The 23,965-nt window shown below is 43.5% G+C and overlaps 1 protein-coding gene across 1 annotated transcript in view; it reads left to right on the top strand.

The window, feature by feature from the left end:
• The first annotated feature begins 283 nt into the window (after nt 1-283).
• msh6 (mutS homolog 6 (E. coli)) overlaps nt 284-23,965 on the top strand; it is a 29,211-nt gene continuing 5,529 nt past the window's right edge. Inside the window, exons 1-16 of the mRNA XM_038974691.1 lie at nt 284-631; nt 2,660-2,865; nt 5,652-5,827; nt 9,969-10,655; nt 10,916-11,068; nt 11,232-11,429; nt 15,670-15,816; nt 16,263-16,353; nt 16,759-17,018; nt 17,352-17,592; nt 17,746-18,044; nt 18,263-18,465; nt 18,636-18,750; nt 18,932-19,118; nt 22,824-23,113; nt 23,412-23,529. Of these exons, the coding sequence (XP_038830619.1) occupies nt 372-631; nt 2,660-2,865; nt 5,652-5,827; nt 9,969-10,655; nt 10,916-11,068; nt 11,232-11,429; nt 15,670-15,816; nt 16,263-16,353; nt 16,759-17,018; nt 17,352-17,592; nt 17,746-18,044; nt 18,263-18,465; nt 18,636-18,750; nt 18,932-19,118; nt 22,824-23,113; nt 23,412-23,529 (3,631 nt within the window). The 5' untranslated portion in view covers nt 284-371. The remainder of the gene's footprint in view (nt 632-2,659; nt 2,866-5,651; nt 5,828-9,968; nt 10,656-10,915; nt 11,069-11,231; nt 11,430-15,669; nt 15,817-16,262; nt 16,354-16,758; nt 17,019-17,351; nt 17,593-17,745; nt 18,045-18,262; nt 18,466-18,635; nt 18,751-18,931; nt 19,119-22,823; nt 23,114-23,411; nt 23,530-23,965) is intronic.

The raw sequence follows: 23,965 nt of genomic DNA, 5'->3' as shown, positions 1-23,965 counted from the left end.
CTCTGCTGGTGATGTGTGGCTATCGCATAACAAAGTCGGTCTGTATCATGATGAAATGTAACTCCTAAATAAATACAAATATGTATTAACTTATTCTTACTCGGGAAGAGAAAATACATGTTTTAATTGTTATAATTGACATGAACCAGTATGAACCCAAAAATATTTGATTAATAAATACCAAGAATAAAGATGGTTTGCCATTGGCTGAATTCCCTTGTAGCCACTCCCACATGACCTTTTACCTTCTGAGAATTTCCCGCGAACAGTGCACGAGCACTGATGCCTGCAGACCAGACAGAGAGTTAGCAGATTCTAAACATTTGCTGAACTAAATCACTTTATTATACATTTTTCCATAAACAGGCTTTATGGCGAAGCAAAGCAGCATTTTCAATTTTTTCAATAAGTCTCCGCCACCGGTTCTGAAGGCGAAACCGAGTCCCTCGCCTGCAGAAGCCGACTTGCCATCCTCAGTTCGAAAAAAGAACAGCTCTCCAAAAGAAGAAGCTAAGCATGCATCTCAAACTCCCACCACCAAAAAGACTCCTGCAAAACCCCTTAATGCAAAAGCGAGCAAAGGCGGAATCGGCGAACTCTTTGGGAATAAGACACTAACAGTAAAGGAGAGGTAAGACAGATGGCTCAAATTAGTTAGCTAGCACAAACAACAACGAGTTGCTTTGTTGTGGCTAGTGGTTTTAGCGGTAGCTAGCTACAGTAGCTAATTATAACTCATGCAGAAATGCTAATTGATTTGTGAAATGGTTAACGCTCTCGTCTACCCAGGACAGACGTTATGTAATGCAATACGTTTTCGACAGATTAGTGGCTGGATAAAACTGGCTAGCCAGTCAGCTGATTACTTAACTAGTAACGTTAATGTTATTTGTGTTATTTGTGTGTCTCAACCCTTCAACACACTTTCGTGTGTTTCCGTTGTCTGAGAGTGTTGCTGTTGGAGTAATGATACATTTTGATCAAGCATGTCAAAGTGCACAGTAACATGCATGCGTCCTCATTTGGCGGGAGAACGTGTCATGTAATTCAACACTTTCGTGACTGGCATGATGCGGGTGGACAGGGACCAATTATATTCAAAGGGGCAAGGCATCATACCATATCTTCAGGTCTATGTGAAACTAGGTTTATTAAGCCTCGATCAGTGTCATTGCATTTTGGAACACCAGAAGTACCAATGATTGTTTTTATAACTGAACCAAGATAGACAACAGCCTGCCGTTTCCAATGGGAACAAATTAGTTATGTGGGCAGAACAAGCAAGGAGGTGGACAGAGCCAAGCACGAGCTAGAGAGAGCCTATTGACACGTTCTAGCATGCATCTGCATATTTCCGTTAGGGAAGGCCTACTCTATCAAGTGCCGTGTGCAATACCTGAATTCGCCTTTGCACTCCTACTAAACAAGGCGATTGGCAAAGGGTAAAGTCTTCAAAATGTAGTCCACTCTGTAAATAACATATTTTAGTTTTGGAAACAGAACTGTGTTGAGATCAAATATTTCATTGATGAGAAAGTCCGTCAAAATCCGTCTTCTCCCACTGCCAGCCACTGGGCTTCCTCTCACTACCAGTGAGTGGCAACGCCAAGCAGATGCCTCACATTTATACATCCGGTGAAACATCTGGCTCATTGTTCTATCTGTGGAAGTACATTCATTTCCAATGGAACGCTGCGTTTTCCCTGCAGCATTGCGTTGGATTTATCGAATGTATTTGTCAAACTGTATGCATAGATGGCTTGAAAGAAATGGTAGCGGAAGGTGATTGTTGAACCTTTGTTGCACACACATCCAGATGATGCTGCGTACCATTTTGCGCAAATATGCATTAGCTGAGTTGACAACAACCGGATGCATCCGGTTTTAAGGGATACAGCCAAAGATGGGCAGAAGCTGCTTCAATATAAATCCCCGATCACACTTGTAGGCGACCATTAGACACGATGCGCAGAAACACGTCATCATGTCTAATGGTCAACCCGTGGTGAACTGCACCTGTGCAGGCCATCAAATCAAAGGCGCTCCTTTGACAAAGTTGTTTTTGACAAAAATGTAAACGTGTCAGTTTCACAAGGTTGGAGTAATATGTTGAACTACTTAAGACATTTGCTTGACTCTAGGTTGTGCCTTTTTAGATTTCGAGAAAATTAACAAGGAAGGGAGATTTTTTTTTTTTTTACTTCTCAAACCCCAAAACCCGGCCTGGTCTGTTTCACAAGCATTCTCGTAAGTCTCATGATCTTGCGCCTCTGGGTTTAGAAACTCTGTGATACAGCTAATTCAACCCTATTCAACCTAGCTTAATTTTCAGCTGAAAACTGGATATGGAAACTCCGCTCATGTGTTTTCTTTTACACCTGCTGCCTTAGGTCAATGTAAAACAAATGAATGGGACGGCTCCATATTTCCCTCAATCCCTTTCCTCTTAGTGTGCACTCGTTCACTGCTCCCCACATGTAAAAAATAATTGGATTGGAGTAGGCATTGGCTAGAGTAGACAAGGGAGTTACTATACTAGTGATTTCCTTTGAAATCCATAAAGGGAAGTGCAACAAGTAGACACTTGGGTAGACAGGAGAGATTGTTACTAGATAACCTGTTGTCTGATATTTTAATTCTCCATCTTATTTTCTTCCAGTCCAGCACCATGTCCATTCAGTGCCGGAGCCTTGGTGTGGGCCAAGCTAGAGGGGCACCCCTGGTGGCCGTGTATGGTAGTTCCCCAGCCTTTCGGCGGGCAGCAGATGAGGGGCAGGGGTAAAAGCCAGCGCCTGCATGTCCACTTCTTCGACGAGCCACCAACCAGGGGCTGGGTCAGCACCAAATATATCCACGAGTATCAAGGTGAGAAAGTTATGATTTACCTGTCCAAAACTCCCTTCCTTTACTATCTACAGCGTGCTGCGTCATTCACCTAGCCTGTGCAGGTGGACATCTATTGTCTATCTATTCTTGGTTAGCCTGGCCCCAGATCTGTTTGTTCTGTCTTTCCAACTCCAATGTTTGTTGTCATGGAAGACAATGACCATAGGAGTTTGCAAGACGGCACAAGCAAATCTGATATCAGGCTAATTCTAGCTATGCTACGGCTAGTGATGTAAGATGTCAGTTAAGAGGTAAGCTATATTACTACATCAATAGCTTCTCCAAAAAATTGTATTATTGATTCTAAAGCAATGTTTTCGGCAAACTTGAATGTTGTGAAAATTCAGTGCAACTTCTTACTGTGAACACTGAGGCTGTACCTGCTTTAGGTTACAGTGTTAAGTGGCCATGTAGGCTACTGGGGCTATTTGATCATAATGTAGGCCTACCAGAGTGGTCTACCATCAAAAACAATGGAGAAAATGTATCCCATAACATTTTAACATGGAAATCGCTGTTCTATCATTCAGCCTACAGTAGCAGCCAATGTGTGGTGTTCAATGTAGGGCTGCATTCCATGCGACTTGTGAAAAAAGAATGCAGGTAAAAATTCTGTCGTTCTGCCCCTGAACAAGGCAGTTAACCCACTGTTCCTAGGCCGTCATTGTAAATAAGAATTTGTTCTTAACTGACTTGCCTAGTTAAATAAAGGTAAAATATATTTTTTTTACCTGTTTATCCACTTGTCCTTCAGACAAAGTGACTGAAAATGTTGTCATGTTTGATGCAGGAAACCACTTTACAAAATAAAATGCATTATTATTCCCATACCATTATTACAGAAAATCAGAAAAATTATGTTACCCTCTGCCTATTGGATACCAATCTTATTCAAGCCTGTCAAAATACAACACTGCCCCTGTAAGACAAAAAAAAGCTCTTTACCGGACTTGCATTTCAAAGATATCTAGAAATGTTCATGTTTTGTGCTCTTGTAGGAGGCAATCACTCCCCTATTGCTGACTACAAATTATCTGTAACCTGGCTAATAACTCACTAACTAGCAAAGTATATGACCAAAATGTGCACATGTGGCTACATGCAGCGTTTGCTTTGATCTCAAAACAAGCACATCTACTCAACCGTTTATGCTGTAAACACAGTCCAGTTCAAAGTAAGTGGCACAGATCCGTATGTGGCAATGGTCTGTTTGCGTATAGACCTACTGCAGCTCTGATTGTTTATGCCGCACCAGTCTGTGTAGCATGCAGGCTGAGTAGTGCGTGCCAATGCAATAGAATCTTACTCCGTGTTCTGCCTATAACAAAATCTCTTGCATAGTTTGTTTTGGTATGTTGCATTGAAAGTGACTAATATTGCGTTGATTCGATCACAATTGATAGTGTTAACAGGGAAAACTCTAGAAGAGTGGTCGCCAACCTTTTTTGTGAGTAAAAATCCAATCAGCGCATATTATGCGAGAGCTCGCAATTTTGACATATCCCTGCACTTTTAGCGCATAAAAGGGTCCAATCAAAAGCGGGTTTGTAATTTGAACTAATTACTGCACTGTTACTATGGAAAATCATCCAGTCCAACCACACATCAACGTTTTTTCCCCTTGGCCTGTCAGTGTATTCACGTGCGAGGGTGATTGTTGATGGCTGACGGGCAGTACAAGGAACAGAAATCAATCTCATTTGCCAACAAACGACCCCTGCGAAACCTTTTCCAAGTGTTTTTGGAAACTAGAGAAATTCAACAATCACTTCGAATCAGCAAAGCATATGAGAATGTCAGAACAGTTCCCACAGCAGCGGCAGATCACCATGACTGAAGTGTTAGCAGGGAAGACTGTGGCAAGCGCTGAAAGAATCAAGGTGAGTGGCGTTGTACTCAAACTTGTACTCCGCTAACCCTGGCTTTAGTAGGGTGGTCGGCACTCTGCTCTCCCCAGTCCGTCTATGGAGAGCGCTGCTCAAAGCACCAAGTGCAATTTGTCAGCTTTGCCGTTTTAAACTCTGTAAAACTTGATACGGATCACTAAAGCACAATCTTTCTGGATTTTTTTAGAAATGGTAACGCTGTTTCAAAAGTATATACCAACCACAATACTCTATTTTTACGTTTTCTGTTCTTTATCTCCCTAACAAACGTTTCAGAAAAAAATCTCGATCAAGTATTTTGAAGACAATTTGTAAGAAAGAAATATTGATCCTTAAATTGAAAGCGATTGATCAGCTTTGAATCAACTTTTTTTTGAGAGAGAGAGCTAGCGTGAGTAGGAATGTGAGATTCATCTCGTGTTGATAGCAAGCCCAAAGTCTGATGGAGAGGTGAATGTGTAAGTAGATTATGACAGAGCTGTGTTCTCAGGAAAATAAACAAAATCGAAAACATCTAAAGTGCTCGTTGTTTTTGTATTATGTATTCTGCTTAAAATTGTCCTGAAACTGAGCACATATGACTTTTTATTGCTTTATATGAAAATAATGTGGGCAAAAAAAGGATCACGGCTTTATCGTTGTTTTTTTTACAGAAATGTTGGTGATCCACTATTAATGACCACTGCTCTAGAAAGTTGAGTGAAGTTCAATCTCGTGCTTCTCTCTGTGGGGTAATATTTCTGCCGGACAGTCCAGTGGAGCTGCTCGGCAGTCTCGAAGCTACTGTGCGCGCAGCTTAGACGGAACATTGTTTTAGAGCCATATACACTTTGGAGTGTACTAAAAATAATGTCCCTTCTCACTTGTACTCCATCCCAGGCTCGGACAGCAGAGATGCTAAAACAGGAGGGGTGTTCTTCAGTGGTAAGCCTGTGATCCGCAGGGCCAAGGAGCTGGCTGATGCTGTTATGCCAGACAGCCCAGAGACCAGACTGAAGATGCCTGTCTGTATGGTCCCATCTGATGCTGAGGAAGACGAGGAGGAGGATATGGAGGTGAGAACTTTTCCGTTTGTATGTACTGCTGCTAACATTGCATATCCAGTTGATTGATACTTTATTAATCCACAATCTATTTGTCTATCTAGTAGTGGTGCGACGGATCACAAAACTCACGGTTTTGAGTCATGGATCGGATAATTTTTCAGCTCTGCAAAAAAAGGGAGACAAATAACTTTGCTTTCCATTTATTACTTAAAGAACACTTAAAGCAAGGAACTTTGCAATGTTTAAATAAAATATTTAAATAAAATATTCAATACTCAATTGTTAAATTAAAGTGCAATATGCAGCATGATACCTTCTTCCTTTGAACAATAGTGAATGAAAAAAATAGCCTGTGTCAACATTTAAAAAATAAAAATGTTAAAAAGAAAGCAAAGCAAACCTGAACTTATAACTTCAACTTCTTTTTCAGAAAGATGAGGATGTCTACATTGTCTGGGGAGAGGGTTGACCTGTTAACTTCTTATGGCTGGGGGGCAGTATTGAGTAGCTTGGATGAATACGGTGCCCAGAGTAAACTGCCTGCTACTCAGGCCCAGAAGCTAAGATATGCATATTATTAGTATTATGCATATTATTTATTATGAGTATTTCTGTAAATTGATGTGACTCTCTGCAAAATCACCGGATGTTTTGGAAGCAAAACATTACTGAACGTAACGCGCCAATGTAAACTGAGATTTGTGGATATAAATATGAACTTATCGAACAAAACATACATGTATTGTGTAACATGAAGTCCTATGAGTGTCATCTGATGAAGATCATCAAAGGTTAGTGATTAATTTTATCTATATTTCTGCTTTTTGTGACTCCTCTCTTTGGCTGGAAAAATGGCTGTGTTTTTCCGTGACTAGGTACTGACCTAACATAATCAGATGGTGTGCTTTCATCGTAAAGCCTTTTTGAAATCGGACACTGGTGGGATTAACAACAAGTTTATCTTTAAAATGGTGTAAAATACTTGTATGTTTGAGGAATTTTAATTATGAGATTTCTGTTTGAATTTGGCGCCCTGCACTTTCACTGGCTGTTGTCATATCGATCCCGTTAACGGGATCTCAGCTATAAGAAGTTTTAATATGTCCCCTGCTGTGAAAAACACCCTCTCGCTATGAACTGAAGTGCCAGGCACAGCCGGGTAGCGTCTTGCCATCATGGCAATGTGAGGGTATTTATACTCATTGCTTTTCCACCATGTCAGTGGATCACCATCCACTGGAATGCCGCTTGCTGCCTTGTAGGATGCCACCTCCTCTTTGATGGTGTTGGCAAACGTCTTGCCTGTGTCCTTGCTCGTAAAAGTCTCCCCGAAAAGCTCCATGGCCAAATCATTTTGTGGAGGAGATACCTCTGAGTTGGCTCTGTGGCTTGACCCTGCAGAAAAAATGACTATCTATTAAACTATTTATTTTCATATTTCATAAACTATAATTGTGGCAATAACATTTAATAAAAGCCATTATTATTCCAACTCAAAAAGGGATGATTCTAATAGCAATAGCGTAGACTAAGATTTATTTTTTTACCTCTTCAGTGGCCACAATCTCAGTGACGAGGTCGCTGTATGTCCTCCGGTGTAGGGCATGGTCTAGGTGAGTCAGGTTGAGAGCTTCAAGTTCCTTGGCGTTCACATTAACAACAAACTAACATGGTCCAAGCACACCAAGACAGTCGTGAAGAGGGCACAACAAAACCTATTCCCCCTCAGGAGACTGAAAAGATTTGGCATGGGTCCTCAGATCCTCAAAAGGTTTACAGTTGCACCATCGAGAGCATCCTGGCGGGTTGCATCACTGCCTAGTATGGCAACTGCTCGGTCTCCGACCGCAAAGCAATACAGAGGATAGTGCGTACGGCCCAGTACATCACCGGGGCCAAGCTCCCTGCCATCCAGGACCTCTATACCAGGCGGTGTCAGAGGAAGGCCCTAAAAATTGTCAATGACTCCAGCCACCCTAGTCATAGACTGTTCTCTCTGATACCGCAGGGCAAGCGGTACTGGGGCGCCAAGTCTAGGTCCAAGAGTCTTAACAGCTTCTACCTCCAAGCTATAAGACTCCTGAACAGCTAATCAAATGGCTACCCATACTATTTGCCCCCCACGCTGCTCCTACTCTCTGTTATTATCTATGCATAGCCACTTTAACAACCCTACCTGCATGTACATAGTTATCTCAATTACGTCAACACTGGTGCCCCCGCTCATTGACTCTGTACCGGTACCCCCTGTATATAGCCCCGCTGTTATTTTACTGCTGCTCTTTAAATATTTATTCTTATCTCTTTAGTTTTTTTTAGGTATTTTCTTAAGTGCATCGTTGGTTAAGTGTTGTGACAAATAACATTTGATTTGATTTGACTTGAACCTTGGATCCAGTGCAGTAGATCTATGAAGGTAGTCCTGTACATTAGGGGGGTATCTGGGGTTCAGGTCCTCTAATGGCAGCCTTGACATCTAGTGATGGTAATGTCTTCCTATCTTGGGGCCATGGATTGTAGAATCCTTGTTTTCAGAGGTAGGATCATGGACACAGACGGTGCAGTTTCAGTGCTCAATAAGGTTTTGAGGGGTTTGAGCACCTGGAGGACCTCCTCCTGCCACTTACACAGCTGCCTGCTGCTCAAGATAGAGCTCCAACATGTCATAAGTGGAGTTCTATCTTGTTGTGACATGGTGTATGAGCTTGCGGGTCGGTAGCTGTAGCATTTCTTGCTTGTTCTTAAGCACATGAGCGGCTGTTGTGCTCCGGGGAAAAAGGAAACCTTCCTGATCCTCCCAAGAAGGCGGTCCATCTGGTTCGCTGAGATTCCCGTTTGAGATGCTAAATTGATCACATGTGCAATGCAAGCTATCTGTGTCCCCAGTCCAGCCTCTATCACTGCATTTACTTGGTTCTTGGCATTATCTGTGGTGGTTGGGATATTGCTATTGGGCCTCTCTAGCTTCCACTCTGCTACTGTTCCTAGCAGTACCTGCGCCAGATTTGTGTTTCTCATAGAGGGCGTGTCTATAGCACCGGACTTCACACCTCCCACTCCTCTGGTGTAGTGAACAGTCACATAGCTTTCCGTTACCCTGGAGGTCCACCCGTCTGGGGTGATGGCTTTAGCCCGGTCTGATTCTACAGCAAAGGGCTGCTTAAATGTCGCGGTGAGAAGTTGTCTCTTGGCTGAGTTGGCTCCCGTCAGACACACCAGGGTGATGACGGCCATGCTCAATGTATTTCCATGATCATACGGCTTTCTTGTGGCACAATGCCTACACACCGTAATGGTGTTGTCCACCACCCTTCTTCCGTCATCATATTTGACAGGGAAGCCAAAATTCTCCCATCCATGAGACATAAATGAAGCGGGAGGCTTTCCCAGTTCTTCAGCTCCTCCGCCAGTCATGGCTGTCACTGCTCTTTTTTTCTTTGTTTTTTGCAACGCGAGCATCCAGGATTGATTCGTTGGGATTCAACATGTCCCATTCACGTGAACAGTAAACACAACTGCTTTTAAAAAATAATTAAAATCAGACTTCAGAGCAAAACACAGCACGCATCTATCTGTCTTGTCTTATCTTTTCACTGCAACTTTGCGTCGAGATTTAGGGAATTATTACTTTAAAAAGTAACAGCGGCAGTAAAACTGTATTTCACACTGATGGTTAAACTTTGCAATTGATCCTCGGTTCACACGCGTGCCGAACCATGGGGGGTTGATCCGTGAGGATCAACTACTATCCTACTATCTAGACACATTTGCATCAAAATGTAAGCCAGTATCAAAACTTTTATTTTCAACATTGAACTTACCACTCAATAATGATAAATACTGTATCATTTTATATATATATTACTCTTTGTCTTGTGTGCAAACTGGCATGTGTAAAGCAAATGTGTTGAATATAAAAAATTAAAATAAAAACTTTTTAAAAAACGGACGACACTGGGCCAAATGTGCGCCACCCTATGGGACTTCCAATCACGGCTGGTTGTGATACAGCCTGGATTTGAACCAGGGTGTCTGTAGTGACGCCTCAAGCAGTGAGATGCAGTGCCTTAAACCACTTCACCACTCGGGAGCCCATATAATTTTTTTCTCCCTTGAAATAATGTATTTTCATTTGCCTTTCCTCCTACAGCTTGATAAGTCAACATTGACCGACGAAGATTTGACTGAAGAGGAAGATGAGGAGACAGTGAAGTCAAAGCCTAGTCGCTGTTCCTCCCGTGCCACAGCAGAACAGGGCAGCAAGTCCAAGCGTCGCCGCATCGTTGTCGCCTGCGACAGTGAAGGCTCGGGTGAGGAATTCAAACCAGAACAGGCCGCATGCAGCAGTGAGGAAGATGAGGAAGAGGTAGTGAACAGTGCATCGGAGGAAGATGTAGAAAGTGAATGTGAGGCTGAACCCGACAGCCCAGTTAAACCGGTGAAACGCAAACGACCCGCAGAGAAGCCATCCAGTGCCAAACCAAAACCCAAGACTCCCACTCTTCCAGAAACCGCCAAGAGAGCCCCCTTATCTAGCACCATCACAGCCGACACCAAGTCTCGACTCTCAGGCTTTTCGGCCCCGGAGAGCTTCGACAGCCAGACGAATGGCTCAGGTGCCGGCGGGCAAGGTGGGGCTACGGTATGGGACCATGAGAAGCTTGATTGGCTACAGGAAGGCCGGAGGAAAGACGCCAAGAGACGAAGACAGTCTGAGGAAGACTACGACCCCACGACTCTGTATGTCCCAGAAGACTTCTTGAACAAAACGACCCCAGGCATGCGGCGCTGGTGGCAGCTCAAGTCGGAGACGTTCGATGCCGTACTCTTCTTCAAGGTACTATAAATCATTAAAATGCTGTATTTTGGTGGCGATGCAATGCTGCTTTGTTTAACATTGACTCCCCGGCCAGTTTATTAGGCACCCCCATCTTGTACAGGGTCGGACCCCCCCTTGCCTCCAGAACAGCCTGAGATCTTGGAGATTCACCTTTGAACATGCTTTTTAGTATAGGACTAGGCAGAATTTGTGGCTGTGAATCTGGCCTTTAGTGTCATCTATCTTGAAAGGTGCAAATAAAATGTATTATTACTCAGGTGGGTAAGTTCTATGAGCTGTACCACATGGATGCTGTGATTGGTGTCAACGAGCTGGGTCTGACCTTCATGAAGGGGGCCTGGGCCCACTCTGGCTTCCCCGAGATAGGCTTTGGACGCTTCTCAGACGGACTGGTGCAGAGGGGATACAAGGTGGGGAGCCATTTTGTTTTTAAAAGAAAGCTTAGACTCATCCTTTTTAAAAGGCTTAATGTTATCCAAAATAATATTGCGGTATGTAACTATTTCCCCCCATCACTACTGTTTTGCTGGCAAACCAATTTCTCAGTCATTAATAAAGTATTTCTTATGTTAGGTGGCACGTGTGGAGCAGACGGAGACTCCAGACATGATGGAGGCTCGCTGTAAGACCATGCTGAAGCCCACCAAGTTTGACCGGGTGGTACAGCGTGAGGTGTGCCGAATCATCACACGGGGAACGCAGACCTACAGCGTGTTGGACGGAGCCCCTTCTGAGACACACAGCAAATACCTCCTCAGCATCAAGGAGAAGGTAGGATGTGTTTTGTGATGCGTTGTACAGTATATTAATTTTGTTACCTTACAGCCTTATTCTAAAATGGATTAAATAATTTATACTCCATAATGACAGAGCAAAAACAGGTTTGTAGACATTTTTGCAAATGTATTAAACAAAAATAACTATCACATTTACATAAGTATTCAGACCCTTTACTCAGTACTTTGTTGAAGCACTTTTGGCAGTGATTACAGCATTGAGTCTTCTTGGGTATGACGCTACAAGCTTGGCACACCTGTATTTAGGGAGTTTATTCCATTCTTCTCTGCAGATGCTCTCAAGCTCTGTCAGGTTGGATGGGGAGCGTTGCTGCACAGCTATGCTATCTTCAGGTCTGTCCAGAGATGTTCAATCGGGTTCAAGTCCGGGCTCTGGCTGGGCCACTGAAGGACATTCAGAGACTTGTCCCGAAACCACTCCTGCATTGTCTTTTCTGTGTGCTTAGGGTTGTTGTCTTGTTGGAAGGTGAACCTTCGCCCCAGTCTGAGGTCCTCAGCGCTCTGGAGCAGGTTTTCATCAAGGATCTCTCTCTACTTTGCTCCATTCATCTTTGCCTCAATCCTGACTAGTCTCCCAGTCTCTGCTGCTGAAAAAAATCTCAACAGCATGCTTCACCGTCTGATGAAACCAAGAGTCTTTAGATTACTTTTGGCAAACTCCAAGCGGGTTGTCATGTGCTTTTTACTGAGGAGTGGTTTCCGTCTGGCCACTCTACCACAAAGGCCTGATTGGTGGAGTGCTGCAGAGATGGTTGTCCTTATGGAAGGTTCTCCCATCTCCACAGAGGAACTCTGGAGCGCTGTCAGTGACCATCGGGTTCTTGGTCACCTCCCTGACCAAGGCCCTTCTCCCCCAATTGCTCAGGGCAGCCAGCTCTAGGAAGAGTCTTGGTGGTTTCAAACTTCTTCCATTTAAGACTGATCGAATCAAATTTATGCGCCGAATACAGTAGACCTTACTAGAGGTCGACCGATTTATGATTTTTCAATGCCGATACTGGAGGACCAAAAAAAGCCGATACCGATTAATCTGCCAATTTTTTTTTTTTTTTTTTTTTTTTTATATATATATACACTGCTCAAAAAAATAAAGGGAACACTAAAATAACACATCCTAGATCTGAATGAATGAAATATTCTTATTAAATACTTTTTTCTTTACATAGTTGAATGTGCTGACAACAAAATCACACAAAAATGATCAATGGAAATGTTACATTTACATTTAAGTAATTTAGCAGACGCTCTTATCCAGAGCGACTTACAAATTGGTGCATTCACCTTATGATATCCAGTGGAACAGCCACTTTACAATAGTGCATCTAAATCTTTTAAGGGGGGGGGGGGTTAGAAGGATTACTTTATCCTATCCTAGGTATTCCTTAAAGAGGTGGGGTTTCAGGTGTCTCCGGAAGGTGGTGATTGACTCCGCTGACCTGGCGTCGTGAGGGAGTTTGTTCCACCATTGGGGTGCCAGAGCAGCGAACAGTTTTGACTGGGCTGAGCGGGAACTGTACTTCTTCAGAGGTAGGGAGGCGAGCAGGCCAGAGGTGGATGAACGCAGTGCCCTTGTTTGGGTGTAGGGCCTGATCAGAGCCTGAAGGTACGGAGGTGCCGTTCCCCTCACAGCTCCGTAGGCAAGCACCATGGTCTTGTAGCGGATGCGAGCTTCAACTGGAAGCCAGTGGAGAGAGCGGAGGAGCGGGGTGACGTGAGAGAACTTGGGAAGGTTGAACACCAGACGGGCTGCGGCGTTCTGGATGAGTTGTAGGGGTTTAATGGCACAGGCAGGGAGCCCAGCCAACAGCGAGTTGCAGTAATCCAGACGGGAGATGACAAGTGCCTGGATTAGGACCTGCGCCGCTTCCTGTGTGAGGCAGGGTCGTACTCTGCGAATGTTGTAGAGCATGAACCTACAGGAACGGGCCACCGCCTTGATGTTAGTTGAGAACGACAGGGTGTTGTCCAGGATCACGCCAAGGTTCTTAGCGCTCTGGGAGGAGGACACAATGGAGTTGTCAACCGTGATGGCGAGATCATGGAACGGGCAGTCCTTCCCCGGGAGGAAGAGCAGCTCCGTCTTGCCGAGGTTCAGCTTGAGGTGGTGATCCGTCATCCACACTGATATGTCTGCCAGACATGCAGAGATGCGATTCGCCACCTGGTTATCAGAAGGAGGAAAGGAGAAGATTAATTGTGTGTCGTCTGCGTAGCAAGACGAATTAATCAACCCATGGAGGTCTGGATTTGGAGTCACACTCAAAATTAAAGTGGAAAACCACACTACAGGCTGATCCAACTTTGATGTAATGTCCTTAAAACAAGTCAAAATGAGGCTCAGTAGTGTGTGTGGCCTCCACGTGCCTGTATGACCTCCCTACAACGCCTGGGCATGCTCCTGATGAGGTGGCGGATGGTCTCCTGAGGGATCTCCTCCCAGACCTGGACTAAAGCATCCGCCAACTCCTGGACAGTCTGTGGTGCAACGTGGCGTTGGTGGATGGAGCGAGACATGATGTCCCAGATGTGCTCAATTGGATTCAGGTCTGGGGAACGGGCGGGCCAGTCCATAGCATCAATGCCTTCCTCTTGCAGGAACTGCTGACACACTCCAGCTACATGAGGTCTAGCATTGTCTTGCATTAGGAGGTTTAAATAATGCAAAAACAAATTGTTGGGAGAAGAAAGTAAAAGTGCTATATGTGCCATGTAAAAAAAAAAAAAAGCTAAAGTTTAAGTTCCTTGCTCAAAACATGAGAACATATGAAAGCTGCTGGTTCAATATTCCCAGTTAAGAAGTTTTAGGTTGTAGTTTTTATAGGAATTATGACGCGTCGACTATTTCTCTCCTATACCATTTGTATTTCATATACCTTTTGACTATTGGATGTTCTAATAGGCACTTTAGTATTTCCAGCCTAATCTCAGGAGTTGATAGGCTTGAAGTCATAAACAGCGCTGTGAAGCAAGCATTGCTAAGAGCTGCTGGCAAACGCAGTAAAGTTTGAATTAATGCTTACGAGCCTGTTGCCACCTACCACCGCTCAGTCAGATAGCTCTATCAAATCATAGACTTAATTATAATATAATAAACACAGAAATATGAGCCGTTGGTCATTGATATGGTCAAATCCGGAAACTATCATTTTGAAAACAAAACATTTATTCTTTCAGTGAGATAAGGAACCGTTCTGTATCTTATCGATCGGGCGGCAACCCTAAGTCTAAATATTGCTGTTACATTGCCTTCAATGTTATGTCATAATTATGTAAAATTCTGGCAAATTAGCGGCCCAAACTGTTGCATATACCCTGACTCTGCGTGCAATGAACGTAAGAGAAGTGAGACAATTTCCCTAGTTAATATTGCCTGCTAACACAAATTTCTTTTAACTAAAATATGCAGGTTTATTGATTTTAAGAAAGTCATTGATGTTTATGGTTAGGTACATTCATTGCAACAATTGTGCTTTTCTTCACGAATGCGCTTTTGTTAAATCATCCCCCGTTTGGCAAAGTAGGCTGTGATTCAACCATGTGTAGTTCACTAGTGATTATGCGAAGATTGATTGTTTTTTATAAGATAAGTTTAATGCTAGCTAGCAACTTACCTTGGCTCTTTGTTGCACTCGCCTAACCGGTGGTCAGCTTGCCACGCAGTTTCCTCATGGAATGCAATGTAATTGGCCATAATCGGCATCCAAAAATGCATATTACCGATTTTATGAAAACTTGAAATCGGCCCTAATTAATCGGCCATGCCGATTTTAACCGGTCGACTTCTAATTCAGCGTTTTTCTTGGAATGTTTCACACAGGGCGCCATTCCTTTGCCGGGTGGGCCGTTTGGGGAAATTCTGGGTAAAATTAGATTACCCACTTTTCCAGCTACCAACACACCATTGAGTTCAACTACCACCAAGCTACTGCAAAATGTAGTTAAATTACTAGTTGAACTACATGTATTTTACTACTCCCCAACACTGTCCTTTTTACAGGGTTAGTTCATCTAATAATTATGTTTGGGTCAAATTCCTCTAAATTCCTCTGACGGAGTAGGCCACAATCCCAGAATGTTAGCAAAGCTGCACTACAAGCCTGAACTTTGTAATAAAAATAATAATTAAGTAACCCTTTAAACTTTTTTATATTGTGTGACATGGAGGTTGTGCAGGAATGTGTTTTGCATCACAAAGTATAACCTCTCATCTCAAGGCAGAGGAGGAGAGTTCAGGGCACTGCAGGACCTATGGGGTCAGCTTCGTGGACACATCTGTAGGGTACTTCCATGTGGGCCAATTCCAGGATGACCGACACTGCTCCCGGCTCCGCACCCTGTTGTCTCACTACGCCCCTGCACAGGTCAGTCACTACTTCTACAGCAAAGGAGGTTGGTGGCACCTTAATTGGGTAGGATGGCTCATGGTAATGGTTGTCGCTGAGTAAGTGGAATGATATCCAATACATCAAACACATGCTTTCCATTCGCTCCGTTCCAGCCATTATGAGCCGTCCTCCCCTCAGTATCCTCCACTGTTCTACAGCCTGAATTGTTCAACACTAACAATTTAAACTTGTTAACTTCGTTCACTACCATAAAAATATGTTCGGACAGCTGAAGCAAGTCACACAATTATTATTTAGGGAAATGACCCTTTCTAGTTTTCACAACACTTACAGCATATCACAATCACCCAACAACAAGAAGACACACTACATTGATCTGCCCCATCCTGGTCGAAAATGTTTTTTAGACATAAAGGAAAATGTATATAAAATGGTCCTTTATTTTCTTTCTGTTCACACAGGTGCTCTTTGAGAAAGGGAACCCTTCAGCCGAAACCCGTAAAATCTTCAAGGCTTCTTTGTCCTCGGCTATGCAGGAGGGGCTGACTGCAGGTTCACAGTTCTTTTTCAATACTTTTTTTATTGTGTTTGTCTGTATACATCAATATTTAACTTCATCCACTTTTTCAGTACTTTATTTACAATGATAATGATTACAGCTTTACTTTACAGCTGTAATCAGTATCATTGTAAATAAAATAAAAAGTGGATGAAGTGACCCCTTCCTTCCTCTCCCGTACTTCCAGTCTGTAACGTCAGTCTTTATGTTTATGAAAATTGGTTGGGTGTCTGAACTTTACTTTACCAACGTTGTTGTTGACTTGCTCTCTCTCTCGCTCAACTAGTGCATAATTAAAACATGGAATGGAATATTGTTTATCGGTTATCAATATAATGAAAGCATGGACTGGAATAACAGTAATGTTCACTACATTACACCCTCCTCCCTCTCAACAGGCTCCCAGTTCTGGGATGCACAGAAGACCCTGAAGACCCTAGCTGAAGAAGACTACTTTAAGGAGAGTGTGAGGAAGGATGAGGAGTCTGGGAGCAGTGTTCTCCCCTCTGTCCTCAAATCCATGACGTCTGAGAGCGATTCGTTGGGTCTGACCCCTAAGGAGGGGTATGAGTTGGCCCTGTCGGCCCTGGGAGGCTGTATGTTCTACCTAAAGAAATGTCTGGTAGACCAGGAGCTGCTGTCCATGACCAACTTCCAGGTAGGGATGTCAATGGTTAACCGATTAGCCCACCATAATAATTAAGCCAATTAAGTTATTGGTTTAATGCTTAATTTGTATTATGAACATTTGCTAGCCATAAATTAGTGAATGTTGTAGGAAAATAAGTAGTTTGTAAGTTTGGTTAGTTTGAGCCTTTCAGGTGAAGCCCGGTCCCAGATCTGTTTATGCTTTTGCCTACTCTTTTGTCACTGTAAAAACAAACATGGCAGGACGATTCCATATGGAGTTGTCAAGAGAGCAGAAACAGCCTGGCACCTAGGCAAGAGGTTCCAGGGGTGCAGTAAGTTATGATTTTATCCCAAATTTTAGGAATATATCCCAGTGGACGTGGAGATGGAGAAGGCAGCCGGGCCGACCAGTTTCTTCTCCCAGACCCGTCAGCGTATGGTCCTGGATGGGGTGACCCTAGCCAACCTAGAGATCCTGCAGAATGTGTCGGGGGGTACAGAGGGGACCTTGTTGGAACGCCTGGATACCTGTAGTACTCCATTTGGTAAAAGGTTGCTGAAGCAGTGGCTCTGTTCCCCGCTCTGTAACCCCACATCCATAGGTGAGGGGAACACGAAAATACACAAATGCAGAAACCTATTGTTTTGAACCCTGTTCTTGTTTTCATTGGTTGGTCTGCTATTGTCTTATTTCTTTTGATTTGCTCGGTCATTGAAATGCGCTATATAAACCCCATGTATTATAATGATTATAGGGGAACGTCTGGATGCCCTGGATGACCTGATGGGAGTGCAGGCCCAGGCTACGGAGGTCTCAGACCTGCTCAAGAAGCTCCCTGATCTGGAGAGGCTCCTTAGTAAGATCCACAGCATCGGTACTCCGAAGGGTCAGGACCACCCGGACAGCAGGGCTGTTCTGTATGAAGAGGTCACCTACAGTAAGAAAAAGATTGCGGACTTCCTCTCTGCTCTGGAGGGCTTCAAGACCATGCAGGAGATTGTGACCATACTAGGACCGGTCGCGGTCGACTTCCGGTCCAGGCTGCTGCGCCAGGTTTGTACACTACACACCACAGCACTACCCGTTACTATAATTGTGCTTTTTACTTTACTAATTCTGTACTTTTTAAATGTCCTGTATTTATTGGTGTTGTCTTGTGATTGTTTTAAATGTTGAGTATTTGTGTTTGTTTTTACTATGGTTGTAACGAAGTATGACACTGTTTTCTTCTTGGTGATTTAATAAAGTACAATTTCATGTAATCTCATCAGGTGGTCAACCTGAAGGATGACGGTCAGGAGGGCCTCTTCCCTGACCTGTCGGCCGAGCTGAAACGCTGGGACACAGCCTTCGACCACCAGAAGGCCCGCGCCACCGGAGTCATCACCCCTAAGGCTGGCTTTGACCCAGAGTTTGACCAGGCTCTCAGTGGCATCAAGGCCTGTGAGAGGGACCTACAGGACTACCTGGACAGGTACCTTCATCTCTTGAGAAACACATTTAGGACACCTTCCCAGGGTCACATTACACCTAGTCCTGAACTAAAAAGCATGCCCAATGGAGAATTGAAATTAGCTTTTTTGCTATATTTTTCTTGGACAAATGCGTATGTAAAATGCAGTTAACAAACTTGAATGTTGCCAGGCAGAAGAAGAGGCTGGGCTGCAGGAACCTGACCTACTGGGGGACGGGACGGAACCGCTTTCAGATGGAAGTACCAGACAGTGTCTCGGAGAGGAACATTCCTGAGGAGTACAAGGTCAGAGTGGCTGCTAGCAATGCCATTTTCAGGTGTTTGATTCCCGCTGGGGCCAAAAAAGAAGCGTCTGCCAAATTAGAAATACTGAGTGTTACACAATGTGATTTTTAATCTGTAGTATGTCTTGTAAAATATTGTGGAGTGACAGTTTAGCAAACTTTTCTGAACTCTATTTAATCAGGTGAAGTCCACTAAGAAGGGCTGGAAACGCTACTGGACCAGGGAGATAGAGCGTCTGTTCTCAGAGCTCCAGAGTCTTGAGGAGAAGAGAGACGCAGCTCTGAAGGACTGCATGAGAAGACTCTTCTACAACTTTGACAAGAACTACAGGGACTGGCAGACTGGGGTGGAGTGCATGGCTGTGCTAGGTAAGCTTTGATTTATTAGGTTTATTTAACTGGCTCAATGAGTCTTCTGAGTATCCTGGGCAATTGTTGGTATATATCTGTTGCCTGGTGTAACATTTGTATGTATTTTAAATAGTCAAATCAAATGCACATTGATCAACATCTTCTCATGATCATGTAGGTCTAGTTGAATTCAAAAGAATCAACGATTCCATAAACCTACAGCTTGCTGTTTTGAGGTGCATTATACTTAATATTGAGTTGCTGCTGGTTGCCATAGATACAGTTCATGCACCTGGTGAGCCACAGACATTGGTTTGTTGACAATGCCTAAACACGTTTGCAAACTGATATTTTACATCCATTATATACAGTAGGCTTTATAATCATATTTGGCAGGGGTTTGAACCAAACCAAAAACTGGAAAAGGGCAATTTGTTTCTGCATTGGAACGAAAGTTATCTCTACTGTTCTGGAATATAACTGTTATTTTAAAAGCATGGGAACTGGTTTATAATTGTATTTTATTTTGCTGTCATTTAAAAAAAAAAAACACCTATGCAAAGCCCTCGCTCTCTCACTCAAACGTATTCCAGTGTCTGCCTGCCACTGAAAATCTTTGCTAGTGTGTAAGCTACCTGCCCCCCCCCCTGCGAAGCATAGACTACTGTAGCCTACTGACTATACAAGCATGATTCAGAAGATGGGGACAGATTTTACAGAAGAATGGATTAACTTTTTCAATGCTAGTTAACTTCTCTGGGATATGTGGGACGGTAGCGTCCCACTTGGCCAAAAGCCAGAAAAAAATGTAGCGAGCCAAATACAAATATATTACTATAAAATCAATCTTTCATGAAATCACACATGAAAGACACAATTAAAGCTACACATGTTGTGAATCCAGCCAGCATGTCTGATTTTCAAAAAGGGATTTACGGCAAAAGCACACCAAACAATTATGTTAGCTCAGTACATAGCCACAGAAAAACACAGCCATTTTCCCAGCAAAAGATAGTAGTCACAAAAAGCAGAAATAGAGATACAATTAATCACTAACCTTTGATGATCTTCATCAGATGACACTTATAGGACATGTTACACAATACATTTATGTTTTGTTCGATAATGTGCATATTTATATCCACAAATCTCTGTTTACATTGGCGCCATGTTCAGAAATGCCTCCAAAATATCCGGAGAAATTGCAGAGAGCCACGTCAAATAACAGAAATACTCATCATAAACTTTGAAAGATGCATGTTTTACATATAATTAAAGATACACTTGTTCTTAATGCAACCGCTGTGTCAGATTTTAAAAAAACTTTACGTAAAAAGCACACCATGCAATAATCTGAGACGGCGCTCAAAAATAACAATATTTCTCCGCCATGTTGGAGTCAACAGAAATACGAAATTACATCATAAATATTCCCTTACCTTTGATCATCTTCATCATAATGCACTCCCAGGAATCCTAGTTCCACAATAAATTGTTTTGTTCGATAATGTCCATTACTTATGTCTAAGTAGCTACTTTTGCTAGCATGTTTAGTACACATGTCCAAACGCTCGCGCAAATGCAGGCGAACTCGGACAAACTTCAAAAGGTTATATAACAGGTCGAATAAACTGGTCAAACTAAGTAGAGAATCAATCTTCAGGATGTTGTTATCATATATATCCAATAACGTTCCAACCGGAGCATTCCTTCATGTCTGTAGAAGTTATGGAACGCAAGGCGATATCATGAGGAAAGCGCATTACCAGGAACTGGCATTCTGCCAGACCAATGACTGAAACGCCTCCCATCCGGCCCCACATCACACTAGAGGCTTCATTCCACGTTCTACAGACTGTTGACATCTAGTGGAAGGCGTAGGAAGTGGAAACAGATCCATATCTTACAGGGAATTGAATCGGCGATGGTCAATGTTCAACTCAGTCTCAGAATTCTCACTTCCTGTTTGTATTGTAGTTGGTGTACTTTGTTTGCTAGCCGGGAAATGGGCCTAGCTCGAGGATAGCTGGTGCATGCTTCTGGACAAGGGCGTTAGCCACAATAGCCTTTCGGTAGCAACTAGCTAGCTGCAAAGATCCGGTGTAATGGTCCAGAGCTTGCGGCAGGAATCCGGTGATGTAGTGGAGAGAAAAAAGCAGTCCGATATGCTCAGGGCTGATATCGTGCTGTGCAGACTGGCAGGTATTTATCTGGGCTATCCGGGCTAAAGCAGCTGGAGTCCGACCTAAAGGTAAAGACCGCTAGCAGTGGCTAACAATGACTGAAAAGCTAGTAGCTAATTAGCTGGCTAGCCTCTGATGGAGGTTCCAGAAGGTGTCTGCCGATATGGACAGACCCATCAAGAGGATCCTCCTGGATGGTGTATTTTGGGAGAGAGTGGTAAGCAGCCTGACTAGTGAAACCTATAGCAGTAGCCATTGCACGTATTGAGGGAGACCATGCCATTCTGTCTGATGTTCAGACTCTGCTTGCAGATGTAAGAGAAGAAATCCGTACTGCCCTGCCCACTTCACGGTTGCTCCAAGCAGAGGAAACTGCAGTTCTGAAATGCATCAAAAAGCGTCAAGACTTCTGCCTGAAGCCCATACACACCGCAGCGTACATGTTGGACCCCAAGTATGCTGACAAGAGCATCCTGTCTGGTGCAGAGATCAACAAGGCCTATGGTGTCATCACTACCGTTTCTCGCCACCTTGGCCTGGATGAGGGCAAGGTTCTTGGCAGTCTGGCGAAGTACACTTCCAAGCAAGGGCTTTGGGATGGAGATGCAATATGGCAGTCGTGCCAACATATCTCATCAGCCACCTGGTGGAAGGGACTTTGTGGATCGGAGGCTCTTTCCCCTGTTGCCTCCATCATCCTCTAAATCCCACCAACATCAGCCGCCTCAGAGCGCAACTGGTCCTTGTTTGGGAACACACACACCAAAGCACGCAACAGGCTGACCAATACAAGGGTTGGAAAATTGGTGGCCATCTGAGCAAATTTTGGGCTTTTTGAGCCTGACAACAAGCCATCCTCAACAAGGATGGGAAGTGACAGTGAAGATGAGGCCTCAGAGTCTGATGTTCAAGAGATGGACATTAAGGAGGTCCAGGTACAGGGAGAAGACATGGAAGCCTGAGAGGAAGACAACCAAAGCTTTAGTTTCTAGACTATCATTTTACGTTGAATGTTGAAAACGTTTTTGGGAGATGCGATGGATCATTCAATATTCACTTTTGTTGTTCAGTGAAATCATCCCATGTGAAGAGTCATCTCATTTAATTAAAACAATTTTTTTTTTCTATTTTAAGGATTTAATCATTTGCAATTGTCTACTTATGATAAGATAAAAGGTTTGTTTCTGTCTCCATATGTTATGGTAAATATATCCAACGCAAAAAACATCTACATTTAAATGGTATTAAGGTATTAACTTGCATATTTCTGTTAATTCCCATATATTCCCGTTAATTCCCACGGAAAGTTTCCATCTCTGAATATTCCCCAAAATGTGCAACCCCAATCACAATATTAGGTGCATTTGACATTTGGTCTATATTTTATGTCATCGTTATGTGTGTTTTTAAATACTATTTTGTAGGACGTAACTAACTTCAGACATGCATAATTTATACACAAGAAACAACACATCTACATATCTCCAAAAACAAAATGCATGTTTATATACTAAGTTAGGATCTGCTTTTACCTGTGTAGATGTGTTACTGAGTCTGACACGGTACAGCCAGGGAGGAGATGGAGGACCAATGGCACGGCCTCAAGTACTAATTCCTGGTGACATCAGCCAATCAGCAGCCTTCCTGGACCTGAGGGGCTCCCGCCACCCCTGTGTCACCAAAACCTTCTTCGGTGATGACTTCATCCCTAATGACATTGCTATTGGCTGCCCTGGCGGCGAGGAGGAGGGCCAGGAGGATAAAGGACATGCACCCTGCGTGCTGGTCACTGGGCCTAACATGGGAGGAAAGTCGACTCTTATGAGACAGGTATGGGTTTTTCTTTCAACTTCCACTTTCAACTTTATTTGTCCCAGAGAGAAAGTGGTTATGCTGCAAGATCACACATTAAAGACATCAAATAAACATTTAACAGGAATGGCAGTTGATCTTGAACATCACCTAGGTCCTGTGTGTACTTTTGCTTCTCCTGTAGTTGTTGGCTTGACGTTGTTAGATTTCCATCTGTGGTGGTTCTGTGTTCCTGGCACAGTCTGGACTAATATGATTCTGGATTTCCTTGGTCCTGATGTGTATTTTTTCCTGTGCTTGGTCACTCCTCTCGCAGTGTGGTCTGGTGGTGGTCTTGGCCCAGTTGGGTTGCTATGTTCCTGCTGAGAGCCTGTCCTTTACCCCTGTGGACAGAGTCTTCACACGCTTGGGAGCATCGGACCGTATCATGGCTGGTAAGGACTCGTACCCCACTCCCCAGGAAGTGAATGGGTGTGTCCCAATTCTTCTGAAGTGTGGACTTGTGCACTGCTCCCTGTGCATTTTAAAAGTATTTGATTGGTGTAAGCATGGGCAACTGGGAGTTTTGACCATATTTATTCAACCTTTCCTATTAAGTGTGAAGTGAACAAGTGCAAACTTTGGGCATAAGGGTTGAGATACATAAGTGTTTTCCCAGAGTCTCAGGAGTTCCTTAAGATGTCCTCCTGAACTAAGTGAATGTAACCCAGGCCTGTGTTCCTTAAGATGTCCTCCTGAACTAAGTGAATGTAACCCAGGCCTGTGTTCCTTAAGGTGTCCTCCTGAACTAAGTGAATGTAACCCAGGCCTGTGTTCCTTAAGGTGTCCTCCTGAACTAAGTGAATATAACCCAGGCCTGTGTTCCTTAAG

Source organism: Salvelinus namaycush, chromosome 35 (assembly GCF_016432855.1).
Source record: "Salvelinus namaycush isolate Seneca chromosome 35, SaNama_1.0, whole genome shotgun sequence".
NCBI classification, from domain to species: domain Eukaryota; kingdom Metazoa; phylum Chordata; class Actinopteri; order Salmoniformes; family Salmonidae; genus Salvelinus; species Salvelinus namaycush.
The sequence above is the reverse complement of the archived record's forward strand: the minus strand, read 5'-3'. Positions and strand labels throughout refer to the sequence as shown.